Source organism: Hemibagrus wyckioides, linkage group LG01 (genome assembly GCF_019097595.1).
Source record: "Hemibagrus wyckioides isolate EC202008001 linkage group LG01, SWU_Hwy_1.0, whole genome shotgun sequence".
Taxonomy (NCBI): domain Eukaryota; kingdom Metazoa; phylum Chordata; class Actinopteri; order Siluriformes; family Bagridae; genus Hemibagrus; species Hemibagrus wyckioides.
In genome coordinates this window covers 22932053-22952793 of record NC_080710.1, presented here as the reverse complement: position 1 = coordinate 22952793, position 20741 = coordinate 22932053, and the positions used below count along the sequence as shown (strand labels likewise).

The 20741-nt window shown below is 36.2% G+C and overlaps 1 protein-coding gene across 1 annotated transcript; it reads left to right on the top strand.

Annotated features, from left to right (window-relative positions):
• The first annotated feature begins 1391 nt into the window (after nucleotides 1–1391).
• Nucleotides 1392–13690, top strand: mrap2a (melanocortin 2 receptor accessory protein 2a). The gene is made up of 3 exons (XM_058378973.1): nucleotides 1392–1861; nucleotides 2100–2199; nucleotides 12520–13690. Exons 1-3 carry the CDS (start codon nucleotides 1741–1743, stop codon nucleotides 12956–12958), a joined length of 660 nt encoding a protein of 219 aa, XP_058234956.1. The 5' UTR covers nucleotides 1392–1740; the 3' UTR covers nucleotides 12959–13690.
• The last annotated feature ends 7051 nt before the right edge of the window (nucleotides 13691–20741 follow it).

The window sequence follows — 20741 nt, the reverse complement described above, 5'->3', positions numbered from 1 at the left end:
ATTGGCTTCGTATTTGCTTGATAGTTTCTAAGAGACGATGAATTCATTAAAGTGTATGATGTTAAACGAATAATAGACATTTCATCGCTGTGTGATTTAATGTCTAACTTGTTACTTTATATTTTTGATTTTTTTATAACTGGTAAAAGATGACCTAGTTAGATACAGTCAGCTACAATGAAACAGCAGGATTTACTGAACAGTCACATTTTTATTTCAGATCAAGTAATGTGGTGAGTAGAAGGAATCAAACACAATAGGATGCTCTGTTATAGGAAGATAATCGATACTGAGGTGGCCTGACGTGAAGCGGAGAAGTTATAACAGTCTGCTTTTTTCTCTGTCTTTTTAAGTTCATAATACAAAAACAAAAACAACTGTTGTCAATTTCATCACGTTACAGAGAAACCAGAAAGCGGAAATCATGAAGACTCTTTAGTGCAGGAGCTCTTATTGACATTGACACTGGAGACCTTACCTTCCATAAATGGTAAATAAATATGTCCTTACAGAAAGTGCCACCATATCATATATCTTCTGAAATTTGTGAAATAGCACTTTTTAAAATCCATTTATTATTATCATTAGATTATGCGGAGCATCTGGCATACAAGTCCATGTGTAAGTTGGTAGAAATAGTGTTTTAATATAAATGTGTGATTTTAAAAACAGCCATTCGAAGCTACTGTTAAAAATAAATCAACACAATCTGACCTGTTAGATTCCCGAGTTCAACAATTCTTTTATATAATTTATACACTTATTATTATTATTATTATTATTATTATTATTTCTTATGACCACCTTTCCATCACACTATTAAAATATCACCTATGCTACAACCTAATTATTATATATATATTTTTAAATATTTTTCTAATAGTTTTTCTATTCAGAATATTCAATTCAATTTATTTGTATAGCGCCTTTTTTTTTTAATACAATGGACATTGTCTCAAAGCAGCTTCACAAAAGTAGAGAAACAGAGAAAGGAGAGAAAAAAATATTAAATTAAATTATTAAACTATTTTATCCCTATTTTATCCCTAAGCAAGCCTGCGGCGACAGTGGCAAGGAGCAACTCCCTGTGATGATAGGAGGAATCATAGAATATACTAAATGGTCAAAAGTATACGGACACCTGACCATCACATTCATATGACCTTTGCTGAACATCCCATTCTAAATGTAATGCCTCTGTAGGGTGTTATTCGTGTTATAGATTGGAGACTTACAGAAATCCAAAAACACTCCTCCTATGTGGTGGCACATACTTTCAGACCATTCAGTGTAGAAAGGAGCCGAAACATTCGTTGCGGTTTCAGATCCTTCACACGGCTCTCAAAAGAGTCGTTCAGAAAGAACCGATTCGTGCGCGAGTCACTCACGACGATTACAGCAGTGGTGGTATGAGCTGCGGGTCAGAGACTCGTGCAGCACAAACCCACGGGATTCTTCTCAGAGGAGCGGATTTGCTTCATCGTTTTAAGGGATGGAATTACACAGCGGATCTGGACCAACACATGCTGAAGAACTGCGTTTACATTCTGTGTCAATCGCATCCCTTTAACACAGGGACAGATCCCTTAGATGCACACAGTCAGAGATCAAATACTAACTGCAAATAGGCGTCCGATCTCACTGTAGTCAGCTGACGGATTTTGTTCCTTATCACCTTCAAACTACAAGCCTGTGAACTATTCTCCTTCAGTCCTGCCCCGTTATTGTACAGTGAGAGAGATGCCTGTGTTACAGCATCCAAACACCACTGCTGGCGTTTCGCACACAGATTATGAATGGAGGTACGAATACTACGATGACGAAGAGCCAGTTTCGTTCGAGGGACTCAAAGCACACAAATGTAAGTCATTCCTTCTTCTGACAGTGATTAGAGTTTCAGTCTTGATGGTGATTGACACCACAGTTCTGAGAATTAATTAGTATCTTGTGATCTCGTGATTTCTGATTTATCTCAGAACTGTACAAACAAACAGACATGTACTGTACATTCAGACTAAATCAAGCTATCAGAGCCAACATCCTTAACAAACACTTAATCATTTTCATCAATGATGCTTAAAGTCAGTGTTATGTTTCAGATTCCATTGTAATTGGCTTCTGGGTGGGTCTTGCAGTGTTTGTCATTTTTATGTTCTTCGTGCTCACTCTTCTGACCAAGACAGGAGCTCCGCATCCAGAGTAAGTAAATCCTCATCAATCTCAGGACATGCCTCACTGAAATACACTGAATTACAACAATCAAGGTTTAGAGCAAGTAATCTACTTGGTAAAAATTCCATAAACATATTACGCACCTAAGCACAGTGCCTCATTCATGTTAATATTCATCTTATTCAAAACTGTTTGTGTTGTGTCCATCGACTTACCTCTTGCTCGTGTCTTTATGTGTGCGTGTGTGTATCTTTGCGACCTGTCTCTTATTAGCTGTCTGTTAGGTTCAGTTAAATCAAGTAACAAATTCAAGCTATCCAGCACTTGACTAAAAACAACTCTGAGATCACTCTTAATTAGCAAGACAATTTTGCAGCAAGGCACCATTCAGAGCTTTATCTTGCAGCTGAAGAGCTTTAAACATTTGACATTTGTGATATGTGCTGCATGCATAAATATGCAAGCAGAGAACCTACATCATACTCACATAGCAGGTAAAATCTTGGTGGCTGAGAGCCAAGCAAGAAGGTAATTAAGGATGTTCATTTTCAGTGGGAAAATAATGTTTTTTTTATTGTTATTTAATTGCATTTAATTTTATTAATTAATTAATTAATTTATATTGCTCTTAAGCCATGTCTCATCCCTTTCTTTAGCCAAACGTACATGCAATCCATTAAAATCCCTAGAATGCATAAAAGAGGAGTAAAAGGAATGGCAAAGCAGGATTATAAAATATAAGGACATGTAATACTACTGCGGGCTTCATGAGCGTTATACACCAACGGCTTTTTGATGTATTTTTTTTTTCTTGCTGAATCATTTTAAATAAAATGACCATGTATAAGTGTTCAAGGACAGAATAATTTTAAATAAATCACATTTCATTGATATATTAAAATGAATTTCATTTAAAAGGAACAAAAATGCTTGATTTCAAACAAACATATAAATGCGTGCACACACACACACACACACACACACACACATACTATATGGCCAGATGTTTGTGGATACCCATGTGCTTTTGAATATCCTTTTCCAAAACCATGGGCATTAGTGATTAGTGTGGACTTGGTCCTCCCTATAGTGGTGTTATAGTGTAACAGCCTCTACTTTAGTGAAGGCTTTTTCATCAGATTTTGTAATGTGGCTATGGAAATTTGTGCCTCACTGGGTGAATGCCGGGAGAGAAGACAATGTACACAATTCAGTTGGATTGAGGTCAAGGCTCTCTACAGGTCACTTATATTCTTATGATCCGTACCTTGGCAAACCATGTCTTCACAGACCCTTAATTAGTGTACAGGAGCATTGTCATTCTGAAACAGGTCCAGTAAAGGGAGGTATCAATGCTTCAGCATACAAAGACATTCTAGACAATTGTGTGCTTCTAAGTTTGTGGAAGATCTTATATTCATGTATGTTAGTCGGGTGTCCACATACTTTTGGCTATAAATGACTAAAGAACTCAGCTGAACCAAAAATGGACAGAACATATTAAAAATTTATGATTAGCTATGCTAGAAGTTCAAAATGCGTGGAGTAAATAAACCAAAGATTAGCATGTATCAGAATTGGGGATATGTTGATACTGGTAATGGTATTGGTTTGATAGTTTTCTTTTTACTCACATTATCAAAAAATGCTCCAATACCAATATCTAATAATACTATGTGGCGTAATGATAATGTACACTTTAATAAGAACACCAGTACACCTGCAAATTCATGCAGTTGTCTAATCAGCCAATTATATGGCACCCTGCATAAAATCATGCAGATACAGATCAAGGGCTTCAGTTAATGTTGACATCAAATATCAGAACAAAGATCTCTGTGTGATCTCTGTGACTTTGATCGGGCATCAGTGTTATTACCAGTTGGGTTGGTTTGAGTATTTAATAAACTGCAGATCTCCTGCAAATTTCACACTCAACAGTGTCTAGAGTTTACACAGAGTGCTACAAAAACCAATAAACATAGAGTGAGCAACAAGTCTGTGGGTGAAAACACCTTGTTGATGGGAGAAAGCGGAGGAGAGTGGCCAGTTTGAGCAATGAAGGCTTTACAACCATGTTGAACAGCAAAGCAATTCAGCATGCACAACGCATCAAACCTTCAGGTGAATGGGCTACAACAGCATAAGACCACACCAGGTTTCACTCTTTTCAGCCAAGAACAAGAATCTTCTGCTCTTGTACCCAAGGTTTGAGGCACTGTGCTTTTTTTAGTTACTATAGACTTCCTGTGAGCTCAGACCAGTCTGCTTATTCTCCTCTGATCTCTCTTATCAACAAGGTATTTCAGTCTGCAGACACTCGGCACGTAGGCTGGTTTATGGGTTGGTTGTTTTTTTATGCCATCCAGTGTAAACTCTAGAGACTGCTGTGTGTGAAAATCCCAGGAGATCAGCAGTTTATAAAGCACTCAATCCAGTCCAACTGGTACCAACAGTCCTGCCATGATTAAAGTCACAGAGCTCACACTTTTACTTCATTCTGCTGTTTAATATAAACATTACCCAAAGCTTTTGGCCTGTATCTGCCTGATTGTTATTTCACTGCTGCCACATGAGTGTTTGGATAACTGCACGAATGTGATGCCGTTCCTAATAAGTGGATGATGAGTGAATGTTGTTATGACAGTGATCAGAAAATTTCACAATTAAAAATGCCAATCAAAGCAAAGCAAAGATTGTGTCCTGTAAACTACAGCATATTCTTCAGTGCTTAATTTGTAAATGGATAATTTCCAGAACAAAACCAGCAACCTCCCACCTCTGTGACCGACACCAACCACACAACTTCAGTTTTCCCGGAACATGACGTCACTTGTTGCCTCGTCAATAATAAGGCTAATTTTGGGGTCACTTTGCAGAATTTTTTCAAACTATTTACGTCTAATTTCAGATGAGATGTGTTCGTGAATACTGACGCACGCTACATTAGAATGTAAGATACGCCCTATATCGAAGCCATTTAACTCGTGGCAATCTATTTCGTGCTCGAATCCATGGGCAGGTCTATTGTGTTTTGCCTCTTTGTAAGCTGTTCGAAATACTGAAGAAGTCGCTTCAATCTGTCCAGCCTGTGCATTAACAACTCTGTATGATTGTATACTGACTGGCTCTTTGCTTTCTGCTACCATATGCGATTTAGTACGACTGTGCTCAATATCATTTATATGATCAGTGGAAGTTTCTGTCACCAACGACGTGGTTGCGACCTCAATTATTTCTGACTGGTGTAACTCGCTTTGCTTCTGTCTCCCGCTATCTTGATCCAGGTGTACAGTTCCATCTTCTCGGGATCTCTTTTGATCAGGCACACCATCAGCTTTTCTTGTGGATTTAAAAAATTAAAATATGTTTGACTGTCTCTAACATATCATTTTTATTTAGGTAGACAATATAAACCATTTCTACCATGTAAACCATTCTTTCTTTCCGCTGCTCACTGCGTGCGAAACAATATGGAATAAAATCACTGTCAAAAATAAGTGTGCGTAATTCAGAACGTTTGTGTGTGATTTTAATTTACTCGTGCGCAATTTAAAACTATTGTATGTAATTCTGTGTTTTGTCAGAGTTGGATTCCAAAATCTACAGATACGAGATTGTGTGACATGCAAGACATGAGAAATTACACCCATGAAGTGTGGTGTGAAACCACTGTCTGGCGCCCAGCGAGCTAATCTTTTTTTTTTCTTCAAATTCGGACATGTTTATATTCTATATTATAGAATATTGTTCTATATTAGGTAAGATTAGCTCTCAGGGATCACAGTACTTTTTGTGGAAAATATAATATTCATTGTGATTACAAGCAATGTAATAGGGTATTGAACTGTATTCCAAAGGCCTTTATACTGTTGGTCAGTAATACAGTGGCCAGTGTAACTGAAGCTCTTCATTTACCTTCTTTAATAATAAATGGGCAAGATTTTATTAGATGTAGCCTGCAAATAAATTAATAAGAACTTTATTGACCCTAGATAAATTTCCAAATCAAGCTAGTCGAAATCACTCAACTTTTTCCCAAGAGCTCTATTTTTAAATTAAGAACCATGTATATCTCCTTTTCCATACCCCCCAAAGCCAAGGAAGTACACTTTAAAGTTTTTTAATGATACATATCTTTAGAGTTTCTTAGATATAGATTTCATACTGATCACAATAATTGTACCTTTCGTGATGTTGATATTGAAACGACATTTATTCTATGACTGTTCATTCAGTAGAGCCTTTTGGTCTGAGACATTCGAGTGGCTTAAAGTTTTAAATCATGCTGTCTTCTCCGTTTTCTAAAAATGATATTTGGTTTATTAATGGAAGATGTACCTACTTCATTTGTTCTGAATATTATTTTCATTTTGGGAAAATCTTATATTCCTAAATGTGAGTGCCTTAAAACAAAGCCATTGTTTCCTGCTTTTCAAAAGGAATTTTGGATGTACTGTAAATCTGTAAGATTGTTAAAATGTAAAACTGGAAGAAGACTGTTTAGTTTATTGCAGAAATTTAAACTATTAGAAGACCCTTTGATTGATTGGTGCTCTGTTCTTAAGGATCTTCTTATGATCTTGTTTTCGCACGCCACACTTCGTGGATGTAATTTCTCATGTTGTGCGTGTCACAGAGCTGTTATGAAAACTAGCGTTGTGTCTGTAAACTTGTCACGTCCGGACATCCGGACACAAAACTGTCATAGTCGTACATTTTGTCACGTTGTGACAAAAAACTGTCACTTTGAAGTCATACATTTTGGAGTTGCACTCTAACAAACACACACAATCTCGTATCTGTAAACTGTCGTATCTGTAGATTTTGGAATCCAACTCTGACAAAACACAGAATTACATCTAATAGTTTTAAATTGTGCACGAGTAAATTAAAATCACACACAAACGTTCTGAATTACGCACGATTATTTTTGACAGTGATTTTATTCCATAATAATCAATGAGAGTAATTGTAAACTTAAGAAAGCTGATTGGTCAAAAATATATGTTGAGGACCAATAGCTAAACCTCAAAATGTATCTGCATAAACCCACTCAGACTTGCTCGCTGTGTTTCACTCACTCATTCACACACACACGCGCTCACACACATACACACACACACTCTGTCAGGTCACCAGGCACAAGTTAATGCCGGATCGATCAAAATAAATACCGGAACGCAAAACACGAAAATTGGACATTTTCTGTAACAGGATCTGGTAGGATCCGGCTCAAATTAAGCACTGATTTTCTTACATTGGAAGAAACATGGTATAACAGCTCATGGTGTTCCAGTGCATGTGACTCAGTATCTTTAATAGAGTGTGCAAGAGTGGCTTTTCTTAGCATGTAGCACAGTATCAGCTAAAGCATGGTCATTAAAGAGAGAGCAAGGTGCAATGGATTTGTGGATTAGAGCAGTGCCAGGGTCTACACTTTACACAGTCAATGAGCAATTCGTGGCACATTGTGCTCAATTTTATTGACAATGTGTGCTGACGTCAGCCGTCTTTGCGCTTGCTATTGAAGATACTGTTTAAAGACAAATAAAACGTAGCATGAGGAGTTCATTGCTAAAAGCACACAGCAGCAATGAACATAAAGAAATCTAAATAAAATATTCCATCATGCCCCATGATTATTTAATTTTAGGTAGATTACTCATTTTCATTTCAGTATAAGTATCAGTATCGGTGAGTACCAAAAACATGTACTCATACCTGGTCTGGAAAAAAATGGCACTGGTGCATCCCTATATAGAATGTCTCATAACTCATAGAGAATATCAAGGAGTTCACATTACTCTGCACCTCAAATAATTTGTCACATGTCATTTTGTCCCCCATATACTGGGTCACACTTTCCCTGACCTTAATCCCCGTACCAGTCATGTCAGGCAATTTTAGTTTATTCTTCCACTTACTGGGTGGCAATTCAGCTTGGTGTTTCGCCCAGTGTTCCAAGTAATCTCACAAATGTTCTGTGAGACTGAGATCTGGTGACATTGCAGGTCAAAGTGTTCCAGTGTGTAATCATGCTTGTTGTATAAGACCCTCTACACCCTGCACGCATCATCCTGGAATATGGGAGTGTAAATCTAAGCGTTTGACCCATAACTGACCTTCCACTTTTCAGTCTACACTAATATGATGTTCACTCATAAAGCCTGAAACCTCGGTGTTTCATCATGCACCAGAAAATGATGCAATAAACACTGAATGTTTCATGCATTCAGTTATTTATCTTAATTTCACAAGTAAAAACAACCTAATAAGTAGTAAGCCACACAATGAGGACAAGACCAGATACCAGAAAAGCAGGAAATCAATCTTCAGTGATAACAGGAAATGTATCAGATGACTAATGATGTCTGTGTAACAAGCGCATAGCACAGATTTTCATTATGTTCAAAAATATGGTCCTGGAGCTCATAAACATGAATTCAAGCATGTCTGCAATATTTGCTGAATGAAGTAACAAATCTTCTACATATGAATAAGAAAAGGATGTATGATATACTAATAATTATTTTTTTTATACCACATAGCTGTTGAATTCCCAAATCTGATCAGAAAGTATTCATTTTCTCTAACAGTACAGGACAATAGTGACAGCTTTAAATATATAAATAAATTGAACATTATATTGATACATTATACACTGTAATACTTTGTTTCTTTGCAGCATGATGTGTTGAAAATAGAAATCGTTGGCAAATCACAGGATAAAACACTTTAGCATCAGCTGATATCATGATTTCACACCTTATTTTGTCATGGATTATTTTTCTACTGCACAGTGTTAAGTGTTTATTGGTTACATAAAGCACTTTTCCATTTTGAGTCCCAAAATGAGTTTTTTAAGTATGAGGATCCATGTGTAGCTGGTTAATAACAATACTCAACCAAATCCAGAATCCAATAATCAGTCGAATACTGGAAGACAAAAAGGGTAAATCAAGACTGAGGCAAATGGAGCAGAAATCACACACAATCAAAGTAAATAGCATAGAGCTTGATTAAAGCAGTGATTTACATGAAGTCTTCCAGTCTTCTTACATGGAGTGTATATTAACAGTTTATAAATGGAAAAATCAGAAAGTGAACCCCGAACAGGTGTAATTACAAGAGTTTGTGCTATACTTCATTTAATTAATTAGCTGCTTATTAACAGGTCTGGAAACTAGGACTGGAAAGATGGAAATAGCTGTAGCCTGTATCAGTGTGGATCAATTTGGTCTTGTCTTTAGAAAACAACAGTCAGATGTGTCTGAGCAGTATACATTACTAAATTAAACAGATATTTCATAGGACTTGCAATAGCTGGGGCTTAAAAAAGATTGGATCATACTTATCAGACCCGGCTAGTTTTCTAAACATAAGTAGTTTCTCCAAGACCTCATCTTCTCAGATGGCCAAAGGGAAGCACTGAAAGAATCTTGAAAGAAAATGAAGTGGACTGGGCTAGAATATGAGTTCAAGACAATTATTTGGCCATCACAGGTAGATTGTGGATGACTGGATGGACTGTGATTTTGTGTAGCCTTATTCTGGAGCTGACAAAACAAGATTGTCTCCTGGAAACCTGGATAAATGTGCTCATGTACAAGCAGAAATCTTTGCAGTAACAGTACAGCTAAATCATTCTGAGATTTTAGTATTTTTGTATCCACAACATCTTAGTTTGTGCATGCTTATTAATAATCGAGCTAAAAAAGAGCTTTCCAGCTCCAAAAAGAAGTTTCCAGTCATCATTTGTAGTGGGGACATATATACACCGATCAGGCATAACATTATGAGCACTGAGAGGTGAAGTGAATAACACTGATGATCTCCTCATCATAACACCTGTTAGTGGGTGGGATATATTAGGCGGCAAGTGAACATTTTATCCTAAAAGTTGATGTGTTAGAAGCAGGAAAAATGGTCAAGAGTAAGGATTTGAGCGAGTTTGATAAGGGCCAAATTGTCATGGCTAGACCAGAGCATCTCCAAAACTGCAGCTCTTGTGGGGTGTTCCCGGTCTGCAATGGTCAGTATCTATCAAAAGTGGTCCAAGGAAGGAACAGTGGTGAACCGGTGACAGGATCATGGACGGCCAATGCTCATTGATGCACGTGGGGAGTGAAGGCTGACCCGTGTGATCCGATCCAACAGACGAGCTACTGTTGCTCAAATTGCTGAAGAAGTTAATGCTGAGGAAGTTAATTCTGATAGAAAGGTGTCAGAATACACAGTGCATGACGGGTCAGGGCTGATTTGGCAGCAAAAGGAGGACCAACGCAATAGTAGGCAGATGGGCATAATGTTATGGCTGGTTGGTGTAGCATATGACTTCAGTCAGGAAACATATAGAACAATTCTGTTTACTGAAGTTTCTTTAAATGTAAAAACATGTACAGATTCTGTCAGGTTTAATACAATGGCATTTTACAAACACAAAAATGAAACAATGCACAGTGACATCATTACAAACAGGTAAAGTTTTAAAACATGGTCTCGGCTGGTAATTTCAGGAGCAAGTGCTACTCAGTGAAGACTCCATTTTCACAGGATTCTTGGCAAGTGCATGTCCTTTCATTTTCATATGCTGATGGGGAAAACAAATTAGAACCAGTATGAAGCACTTACAGAGTTGCTCACGAGACTTCCTCGTTTTTCATCTGTAACATATGCATTCGGAGTGTTGCACTATCATTAATCTTCAGAAACTGTGAGGCAAACACAAGTACCTGCAAAAGTCTCTGGCCGATATGATATCTAACTTAATGTAATTAAAGAAATAACATTTATAAAATTTAATTGAATTTGTTTATATTATAAAACTGCATTTATATGATTAAACACATTTCCAGTGAGTAATTTAATAAACAGTCAATACAATGTCAGCAATACATTTTATAAGAATAACAACGCTGAAGATGACAATAAATGTAATGACACTACCAGCCTTGTTTGAGCAAACTGTCCCTCTCTATACCCTTCTTATACCTTCAGATGAACAGCCAGCAGCCTTTTATTATGTGTGACAGAAACAGCACACATGGATGACATTTGTCTATTGCCACAGTAGTCATAAGGCCACTCCTACATCATCTCTATATTGATCCTAATTCTGCCTCATGACTCATTGATCCTCAGCTTTTGCCTCATGACACTTTTGATAATGTCTCATTGATATGATGTGACACATATATTAGATTTTCCATCCGAGTTATTAAACTGTCTTACCACATCATCACAAGTACAATTTTTTATTTAAGTCAGCCAGTGTTCCTATTATTACTGTCACTTATTAGAGTCATTCTCTTACCATTCTTTTTGTCTTTTAGTTAATAAGACCAAAACATACAAATTTTTCCACTGAATCCACAATGTGCATATTTTGTGGCCAAATTTTATTAGTCTAATACACACTTATACATGGTACAACATGCAATGAATTTTCTCTTTCTTTCTTTCTTTCTTTCTTTCTTTCTTTCTTTCTTTCTTTCTTTCTTTCTTTCTTTCTTTCTTTCTTTCTTTCTTTCTTTCTTTCTTTTTCTTTCGACTGTATTAAAAAAAATAAAAATAAAATAAAATACGAGTCAAAAAGGGGGATTTAAATAAAATCCAAAAGAATATAATTTAATGAAATAGCATTATATAGAAAATGTAAATAGATAAAATATGATAAAGTGGAAATAGCTCTGCAAAGTAGAGTAGCTAATGGAATAAAGTGCCATTAGCTGTACAGCGAAAATAATAAATAGACAAAATATAAAAAGATGCAGCATATATAGGACTGTCAGGAATAACTGTTATGAGGTTTTTGTGTATAAAAATGTAAAAGGTGCTGTACTGTCTTTGATAGTAAACAAACAAACTAAAAAAAAAAAAATCCATGTACTTATGTGCCCACATGGTATCGAAGAGCTCCAGATATTGAGTTTCCTCTTTTTATTTCCTACTCGTGTCTTATGCTGTTCCTAAAACATTATTGCCTACCATTTCAGATAGGCTTTTGTCATACTTGTGTGCTTCTAAATTAAAACCATTGTTGTGTCAACTGGTTGCATCAGACCATTAACAGATTAACAATTTTTTTTTTCAGTTCAATATTATGGGCTTTTTACATTTACATTCATGGCATTAGGCAGACACAGTTATCAAGAGAGACTTACAAATGTGCTTTGAATTCTCTATCAGTAAATACATCCTGATACTGGTTCACAATGTCATGCACATCTGTTTAAAAACTCTGTTGGAGAGGTAATATTTTGTGTAAATTCCTGACATATAATGCCAATTTATGAAAGTCCAGGTCTTTCTCATGACATGCCATTTCCAATATATGTCACACAGGAGTGCTGAACCGTGTGAGGATTGCGTACATCTGACTAGCTGTGTTGAGGAACTAGGCCGCCCTCGGGAGCCAGAGAACACCAGAGCTGGTCTACCTCGACCTTTGCTGGAGGAGTCTCGCTTTCTCTTTAACTGCTACATTAATGAAGAAGAGCAAGCAGGAGATCGGTCCCTGAGCCAAGCCCGCAGAGCTCACACACGATCAAACAGCAGTGACTCGAGTGGCCAGATGAAAACCGGTGGCCTAATTGTTCAGAGTACACAACTGGAGATGATGGAAGATAATGAGGCAGCTTTTCTGGCTCATTTCAACATCCCAAACTTTGTGAACTCTGAACTCAGCTCCACACTGGGTGAAGATGACTTACTGCTGGGTGAGCCACCTATAATAATGGACAGTGAAACTCATTCCCACAGTACCAGTCTCATTAGAGACTAAACACTTGAACCACAGATTTTTTTTTTTTGCCAAAATGAAAATTAGCCAGACTGGGTGAAATATGTAAGGATACTAAATAAATCTGCTCTAAAAAGCAGACTGAAGTCCATCACTGAACTTAACATTAAAACTTACACAGAACTCATTCATCTTCTGTCCTATAGCTCTGCACTATGCAGATTTTTGGGCATTTTCAGAGGTAGGCCGAGGCACTGTAAGACCGTATGATGTGCCTCTTGTAACTGTAACCAAAACATGTGTCCGTTATCCTCATCTGTCCACACTCCCTCACAGTATGTCCCTTCATGTTCTATGTGGAAATATCCATTGCAAAAAAAAGGTTTGACAAAAAGAGCAAATGTTGAATGAAATGAGATGGCCACATTTTGCTGAAGAAATATTAGCTTGGTTTTGAAGGTTGTTTAATTATAATAACACAACAATTCAAATATTTAATAGCATTAAATGTACGGTTTTTGTATGTACAGTTAAACTATAAATGGTCATATTTATTCTAGACTAGCATATTGCCCTTATCCAGTGTCAACAAAACATGGTGTCTATTAGTTAAAACAATAGAACTCATCAAAGATTGTTAAAATGCTCAACACATTCTGTTGTAGTGAAAGTGTTATTAAAGGTCAAGTACAGAAGAATGCTGCCCTTAGGACAAAATAAAGACATTTAACAACACATCAATATTAAATTCAGAGATTTTAAAGAGTTTCTTTATTATAACAAAAAATGGTCATAGTGTGTGTTATGTATTGCTAACGGGAAAAAAAAAAAAGTATGCCAACCTCTTTCTAACCTTTCTACTGCTTTTGGCATTCGGATGTTATGTAATTTGAAACATGGCATGGTACAAAGACTTTATTTTGACCTTGTAGCAAGCCATTGTGTTTAGTAGTCTTATGAAATTATTAAAGTTTTATTATTTCAGAATGTATTTTGAGGAAAGGAGCATTGTTAAGGGGATTCAGGCACACACACACACAATAAAAACATAACACAAAACACCTTTCATATTTTTGAAGCTAGAACCTGTGAGGAATTAGGGACGAGAGATATGGCATTGCTAACTGCATCATATTACACTTTCCCAAACTTACTCTTAAACTGTTATTATAAGCTGAAAGCAATTGCACAGAATTTAGAAACAATATTCATGAACATCAAACTGTATAGTAACAAGTAGCACTTTGACTATTTTTTACATTCTGTTACCTAAGTCACATGTACAGCTTTTCTCTCGTCACTTGTTATGTAGACTATTTTTGTAAACACTAAATAAAAATGACTGATCATTGTTGTATTTCATAATGTGTCCAGTGTGATGCATATGTATTGTGGCGATGGGCAGCTAAGTTGTGTGTAAACGTTTTTATGAGCCAAACCCTAATACAAACATTTCCACCAGATTTACTAAAGGTTTTAAAATGTTGATTTTCTATGTACTAATATGTGTATGTTGATACGCATAAAGTGTAAAGCTCGTTCCTAAAAGCAGCTCTCTTGCGTTTACTGACACCCACAAAACTCCACAAAGGCTAAGGTTCAGAGAAGGCTGAAAGCACCGTGAAAGACAAAGCAGAAAGGCATGTCTTACTTTTCCTGCCAATAAAAGACATTTAACAGCACCTGCAAAAGTCAAAATCTGCAAATGAATGAGAGAAAATGTCAATTAGTAGGGTATTAAGTGAAGTGAAAAAAAAAATTGTGTGACATAAAAATGGAGGAGAAACAAAGCTCTACCCTGTACCTGGTGATCACGGACACTAGTCACAGCACACATGGAAAATGCTATTTTTCCTTTCAAGTGTCTCGACTGACCTTTGTCTTACAACTGCAAGAAGCATTTGTTCACGGCTTATGGCTATGCACAGACACACCAGCCTGTCATCGGTTTCTAAAATTTATTTGCTTTATAAATGTGGCCCATTGTCTTTAAAGACTTATAGCTCATAGTAAATCCATAATGTATCTAAATGTGCATGTTCATTACAGCACAACCATCTTCACAGTTCATGTGTACAGGCATAAAAACAAATCTCAATAAAATACTATATGAGTATTGCTCTGGAGACACTCATTTGACAAAATGTGGAAGAGAAAAAATCCGGCTTAAAATTGATCACTGAGAGAGCATCTGTATAATATTTTATATTAAAACTCAGACCAGAACACTGAAAAGACTTACAAATAATACATGCACAGAGTAACATATCAGACACCTTTAGTTTTTATTCTTATAGATTTTTATTTATGGACTGTTTTGCATTCACAGGTTATACCTACACAAAATACTCATTAAATCCATTTTTAAGATTTTTAAACGGAATTTTCAGAACTGTAATCTCTCATTTTAATAAATATTCAAACCCTTCGTTAAGCACCTTGTAGAAGCGACTATGGCAGCAATTACAGCTTTGAATCCTCATGGGTAAGACTCTAGCTTTATACACCTGTAATTGGGCAGTTTCTCATTCTTCCCAGGAGATCCTCTCAAGCTTACTACAGTGTACTTGTACAGTCTTATTCTCTCTCTCTCTCTTTCTCTATCTATCTATCCATCCATCCATCCATGTGCATGTATATGTGTGTGTGTATATAATATATATATATATATATATATATATATATATATATATATATATATATATATATATATATATATATATATATACACATACATACATATACATATATATATACATATATATATATATATATATATATATATATATATATATATATATATATACATATATATGTATATATATATATATATATATACATATATATATATATATATATATACACACACACAAAATTAAATGCATGATTTAATGAACTTGTGCATGCTTACTGGTCACTGCACCAGATGCTGTGCATTTTCAGAATCTTAAATGTTACATTATGCAAAAATGTAGCAGTAGGTAAGATCTTCAGCTCTATTATGTTAGGCAGTAATGTGAAAAGGAAGCCAACTGCAATTTGCACTAAACAGAGAATGGAGCCTGTTACTTGGTTCAGAGCACATTAATGTAAAACAGGCCAAATAGCAAAAATGTTATTGTGGGTTTAAAAAAGATGAACTTGAAGAAATGAAGGTAATAGCTTTTTTAAAAAAAGGATGATGCTGCCTCTTAAATTCCAAAAGAAAATTGCTTTTGAAAACTTCAGCTCACAAATTCACTACACTATGGGGAGCTTTGTGGCAGCAGACATTAATCAGGACTTTGTGACATTTTGTTCCAACTTTGTATTATTTTTGGCTATATGTCCTGGCACGATTTTCACAGTAGCTGTGCAAGAAGGGCGAAGGTTTCAAAATAAAATGCGGGTGCATCTGTAACTTTTCAGATGGAAGTGCTTTTAGCTTATTCTAGTAAAGTACCTACCTTCCAAGAGCAATACTTGTGGGACCTTCATGACTAACATTACAAGCACACAATTTATTACGTGCAGTTCCTTTAGTTGTCTCAGCTCCTGCATTGCAAGGGATTGCATCTCTGACATCTTAGATGAGCAGTCACGACACTCCGGGCTTTGATCAGCTAACTGTCGCTCCAAATCAGGGATCTACTGCTTGTACTGGAGCTAGAATATCATTGATGTGTAAACCAGCATGGTCTCACACCTGCAAATTCATACATTAGCATTAAACAACGGAATGTCAGAAAACGCTTGTTATTTTCTATGAATATTTCAGAACATATAGTAGACCTGATCCAAAAGTTTTGTTCAAAAGTTCATTGTACATTGCTGGCTACAATAATTGTATTTATTCACAGTATTGAACTGTAGAACTGACACCAAGGACTACTGCACAAATCATAAATTCATTATCTGGGCACCTACATAAATATAAAACTACTTTAGTTCTTTTTCTTTCCATTTCTATCCCAGTTTTCTGCAAATTGGGTAAATTAACCCAAAATCATTTCTGTTAGGAGCCTTGGTGTCCTCAACTCACATATAAGGTAAAAAAAAAAAATGCAACTCAAAACATGCAGCCACAGAGGCACCGTCTGTTCCACTCCTTCATCTGATTGGAAGGTCTTTCCACCCAAAGCATCCTTTATTAATGGTCCTTCCAAAAACATGGAAATCACATCACCTTATAACAAATGTTAGGTTTAAACATAGATATGAAATAAAGTTAAGAGAGAAATTTCTGTGAGAGATGATATGTGCTGGCGATCTCTGCATATGAGCTACTTAGATAATAGAAATAGACAACAGGTTGGAAACTGTCAATTTTTCTGTATTGTAAGCAGAACTTTGTTGCATAGGATCACATAGGGGAAAACCACAACAGCCTCATAAACACTGCTAGAACTCTAATAACAAAGCTTTTTTGTGTTATTTTAGCTAAAATGCACCAATCACTATAGCGATTTGAATTATAGCGATGTAATGCATACTAATGAGAGAACATGTTTTGCTCTATGATTTATCACAAAATTGCACTTTTACTTTCATGTTTTTCAGGGAGCGCACATGAGTGCCTGAGGCAATATGACCTTAGAAAGATGTTAAATGAGAAAACCTCAGCAGGATCACAACACTGTTGAGATTTCAACTGTGAGTTAGGTAAACATAAATATTTTAACACACACACACATATATAATACATGTATGTATGTGTGTGTGTGTGTGTGTGTGTGTGTGTGTGTGTTATATATATATATATATATATATATATATAAAAACAAATATCTTACCTGGAGCTGCAGTAACATCAATAAATGTTTACAATAAAAAAAAAAAAAAAGAGCAACTGAACAAAACAAGCTGTACATGAGCAAGTGCTCCATAATTTAGAGCTTTATACAGATACACAGATAATCTGCTCTCGGTGATTTAATTTGAGAAGGAGAACACAGGAAAGAGCGTGTAGTACAACTTCAGTTAAATCTGTTCTGGTTAGCTCAAATGAATCTATTTACTGGAAATAATTGCATGCCCTTTGAGCAAAGATGCAATACAAAAAAACGAAAGCAGCATCGTTTGTCTCTTAATCTTGTTAAATGGGAGGTGGTAGCTTACTGGTGAAGGTGTTACCTTACTGATTGGAATGTTGTGAAATTGAACCCCAGGTCCACAAAGCTGCCACTGCTGGGTCCTTGAGCAAGGTCCTTAACCCCCAATTGCTCAGTTGTATAAAATGAGATAAAATGTAAGTTGCTCTGGAGAAGGGCATCTGCTAAATGCCAGAAATGTAAATGTACTGATGGATCTGGTCTGCTGAAATTCACTCTTTGGTAGGAGAGCACTTTACACCCCGGGGTCTGCTTTGAATCACCTAACCTACCTGACTATAATGAGTTTGATCTTTACACAAGCCAGAGATCTGTGAACCTAAAGTGCTGCTACAGTTTCTCTGTTGGAAAGACATTTATTTAAACTTTCCTGGAATAAATGCATGACTTTATTTCACAGTTACTGAGTAACTCATCAGTTACAGTGAAAACTATCATTGCTGCTTGGATGGGTAGTAATAGGTATACACAAGGATAGACAGTACATTTTCACAAAACACAACTCATCCAACAGGAGACCAGATGTCTGCCTTTAGCAAGACAATGGCCAAGGGGCATAAGAGCCAAGGAAAAAAGAATGAATGAGGTTATTATGGAGATTTGCCTCATTTTCTTGTCTGATCTTATTTCTACCCATTACGAGTATACACTGAGTGAACTGGATCAATGCTTACTTCTGATCTTTGTCCATACAGGGCTTTAAATAAATTTGTCTCCCAGTTTGGAGGTAGAACATGTTCTTTAACTATGTGGTGAAAAGTCCATGCACAAAATCATAGAAGAGTAAGAAATACCTACAAAGCCTCTCCGACTCTATGAGTAGTGTGTTTTACATTACTCTGTGCTCTTCTAGGCTGTATGCAAGTGCAAATAACTACTTGATCAATTGAGTTCTTTCTGCAATGTTCCTTTCTCTTGGTATTTCACTACAAATACAAAGCTGTGCACGGAACATAGATTTCAAATGAAAGTGGTTAGGATTCTGTTGTGAATCGACGCGCATTGTTCGCTCTATTCTTTTCTCCCCACTCGTTATGATTCACTTTACTTAATCCAGCTCAAGGTAAGCTAAAATAAATGGGCAAGCAGACATAAACTTGTGAAATAAACTTGGTCAGGGACAGAGACGCAATAATAGCTATGGAAAACTTCTGCTATAACTATGAACCTCATCTCACAGTAGTGCAGCTCCAGGGTTCACAGTTCAATACTGAGTTAAGGCTCCAGTCTGTGAGGAGTTGAGCTTGTTCAATAGAGCAGTTAGTGCTGAGTGTGTTCAACTCAACAGATCAAAAAGATATGGTGGATGGCATCATGTCTGGAAGGAAACACAGGATAGCCTTCAATGTCCCTGTTTCATAGCTGTTGTGCGATAGGGGAGAGCTGGATGATGGGATGGGTGGGAATGAGAAAATAACCAAAATTGGGAGAAAATGAGAAAAATAGTGTGTGACTGAGTGGCATCCCATCCAAGGAGTATTTCTGTCTTTTGCCTTATGTTCCTAGGACAGGCTCCAGAACCACCACGACCCTGACCAGAATAATGCACTTACTTGAGATGTATAAATCATCATTAACTTACGAAACTATTAAGGATATAAGTTTAATTCCAGCATCTTTTTCTTTTTTATTATTTGCGTCTTCCTCACACCCCTGAACCAGGCGTTGTGATGTCAGCATTTCTATAACACTATTTATTGGTATTTCCACACAAAGACAAATAAAACAACAAATACTAGAGCCTGTATAGATAAAAAGCATGAAATGTGAGCGAAATACATTAAATACACACATATGCATGCATAATGTGTGATGTATGTGCTAAAACTGCAGTAAGGTACTGCAAAAACTAAGGTACAGACTTGTCTATAAATATGCAAATGCAAATGTGTCTAACATATTCATCAGATAGATGTTATGTGCATTGTCTATGCATTCTCTCCCAATTAAAAAGCGTCATTTGAGACTTTCTCTTGAAGATGTTTTCATTTGATGCTTCTGCCCTACTCCCTAGCATTTTAATTTCATTAGGCCACAAGTAAATGTTTGTGTAAGCCAAACTGAACAAAACAATTTTGCCAGAAACACTGATTTTCCTTCTTAATCATGAGCTGATGAATGAAAATGAGTCATATATTATTGGGCACATGCATAACAAAGCCTATTAACATTTAGAGAAGCCCACAAAACCCCATGAAAGGCACAACTCACAGCTGAAATGACAGGTGAAGGACAATAAGAGACTTCCTCTGAGGGAGTGAAAGTTGTTTTGACTCATGCCAAGCCAGTAAAAATACATATTATTGAACCAGCATAACTCCTGATAGGCCTACATCTGAAGCACAGTTTTGGAAAAGATGAACAAGTTGTGAAAGGAGATGAAAAGAAAATGGTTTTACATGAAAAAAGAGAAACTATCCATCCAGACTGGTCACTTTGTGCTGTCTCTAAATGCTCTTATTCATCCAAATTGATAGTATTACATTACTTGCTTTACATATTACCCTATTTAAACATTTTCATATTAAATACACATTTATTTCAGGCATTTTAATATGAAACGAATGGGTTTCCCAAAATATTCATTATTTTTGCATATTACTGAAATACTACATAGGATATTTTGCTGTTTAAATAGCATATCATTTGCCATGTCCACTGTTTATAAAAATGCAGTACCTCATCATGATTTATGTGATTGAAGTTGATCATTTGAGATTTACATTAGATAATCT

Coding starts and splice junctions, on each gene's coding strand:
- mrap2a (XM_058378973.1), top strand. CDS start 1,741: ATGCCTGTGTTACAGCATCCAAACACCACTGCTGGCGTTTCGCACACA. Junction 1,862..2,099: donor GGGACTCAAAGCACACAAAT/GTAAGTCATTCC, acceptor GTTATGTTTCAG/ATTCCATTGTAATTGGCTTC. Junction 2,200..12,519: donor ACAGGAGCTCCGCATCCAGA/GTAAGTAAATCC, acceptor TATGTCACACAG/GAGTGCTGAACCGTGTGAGG.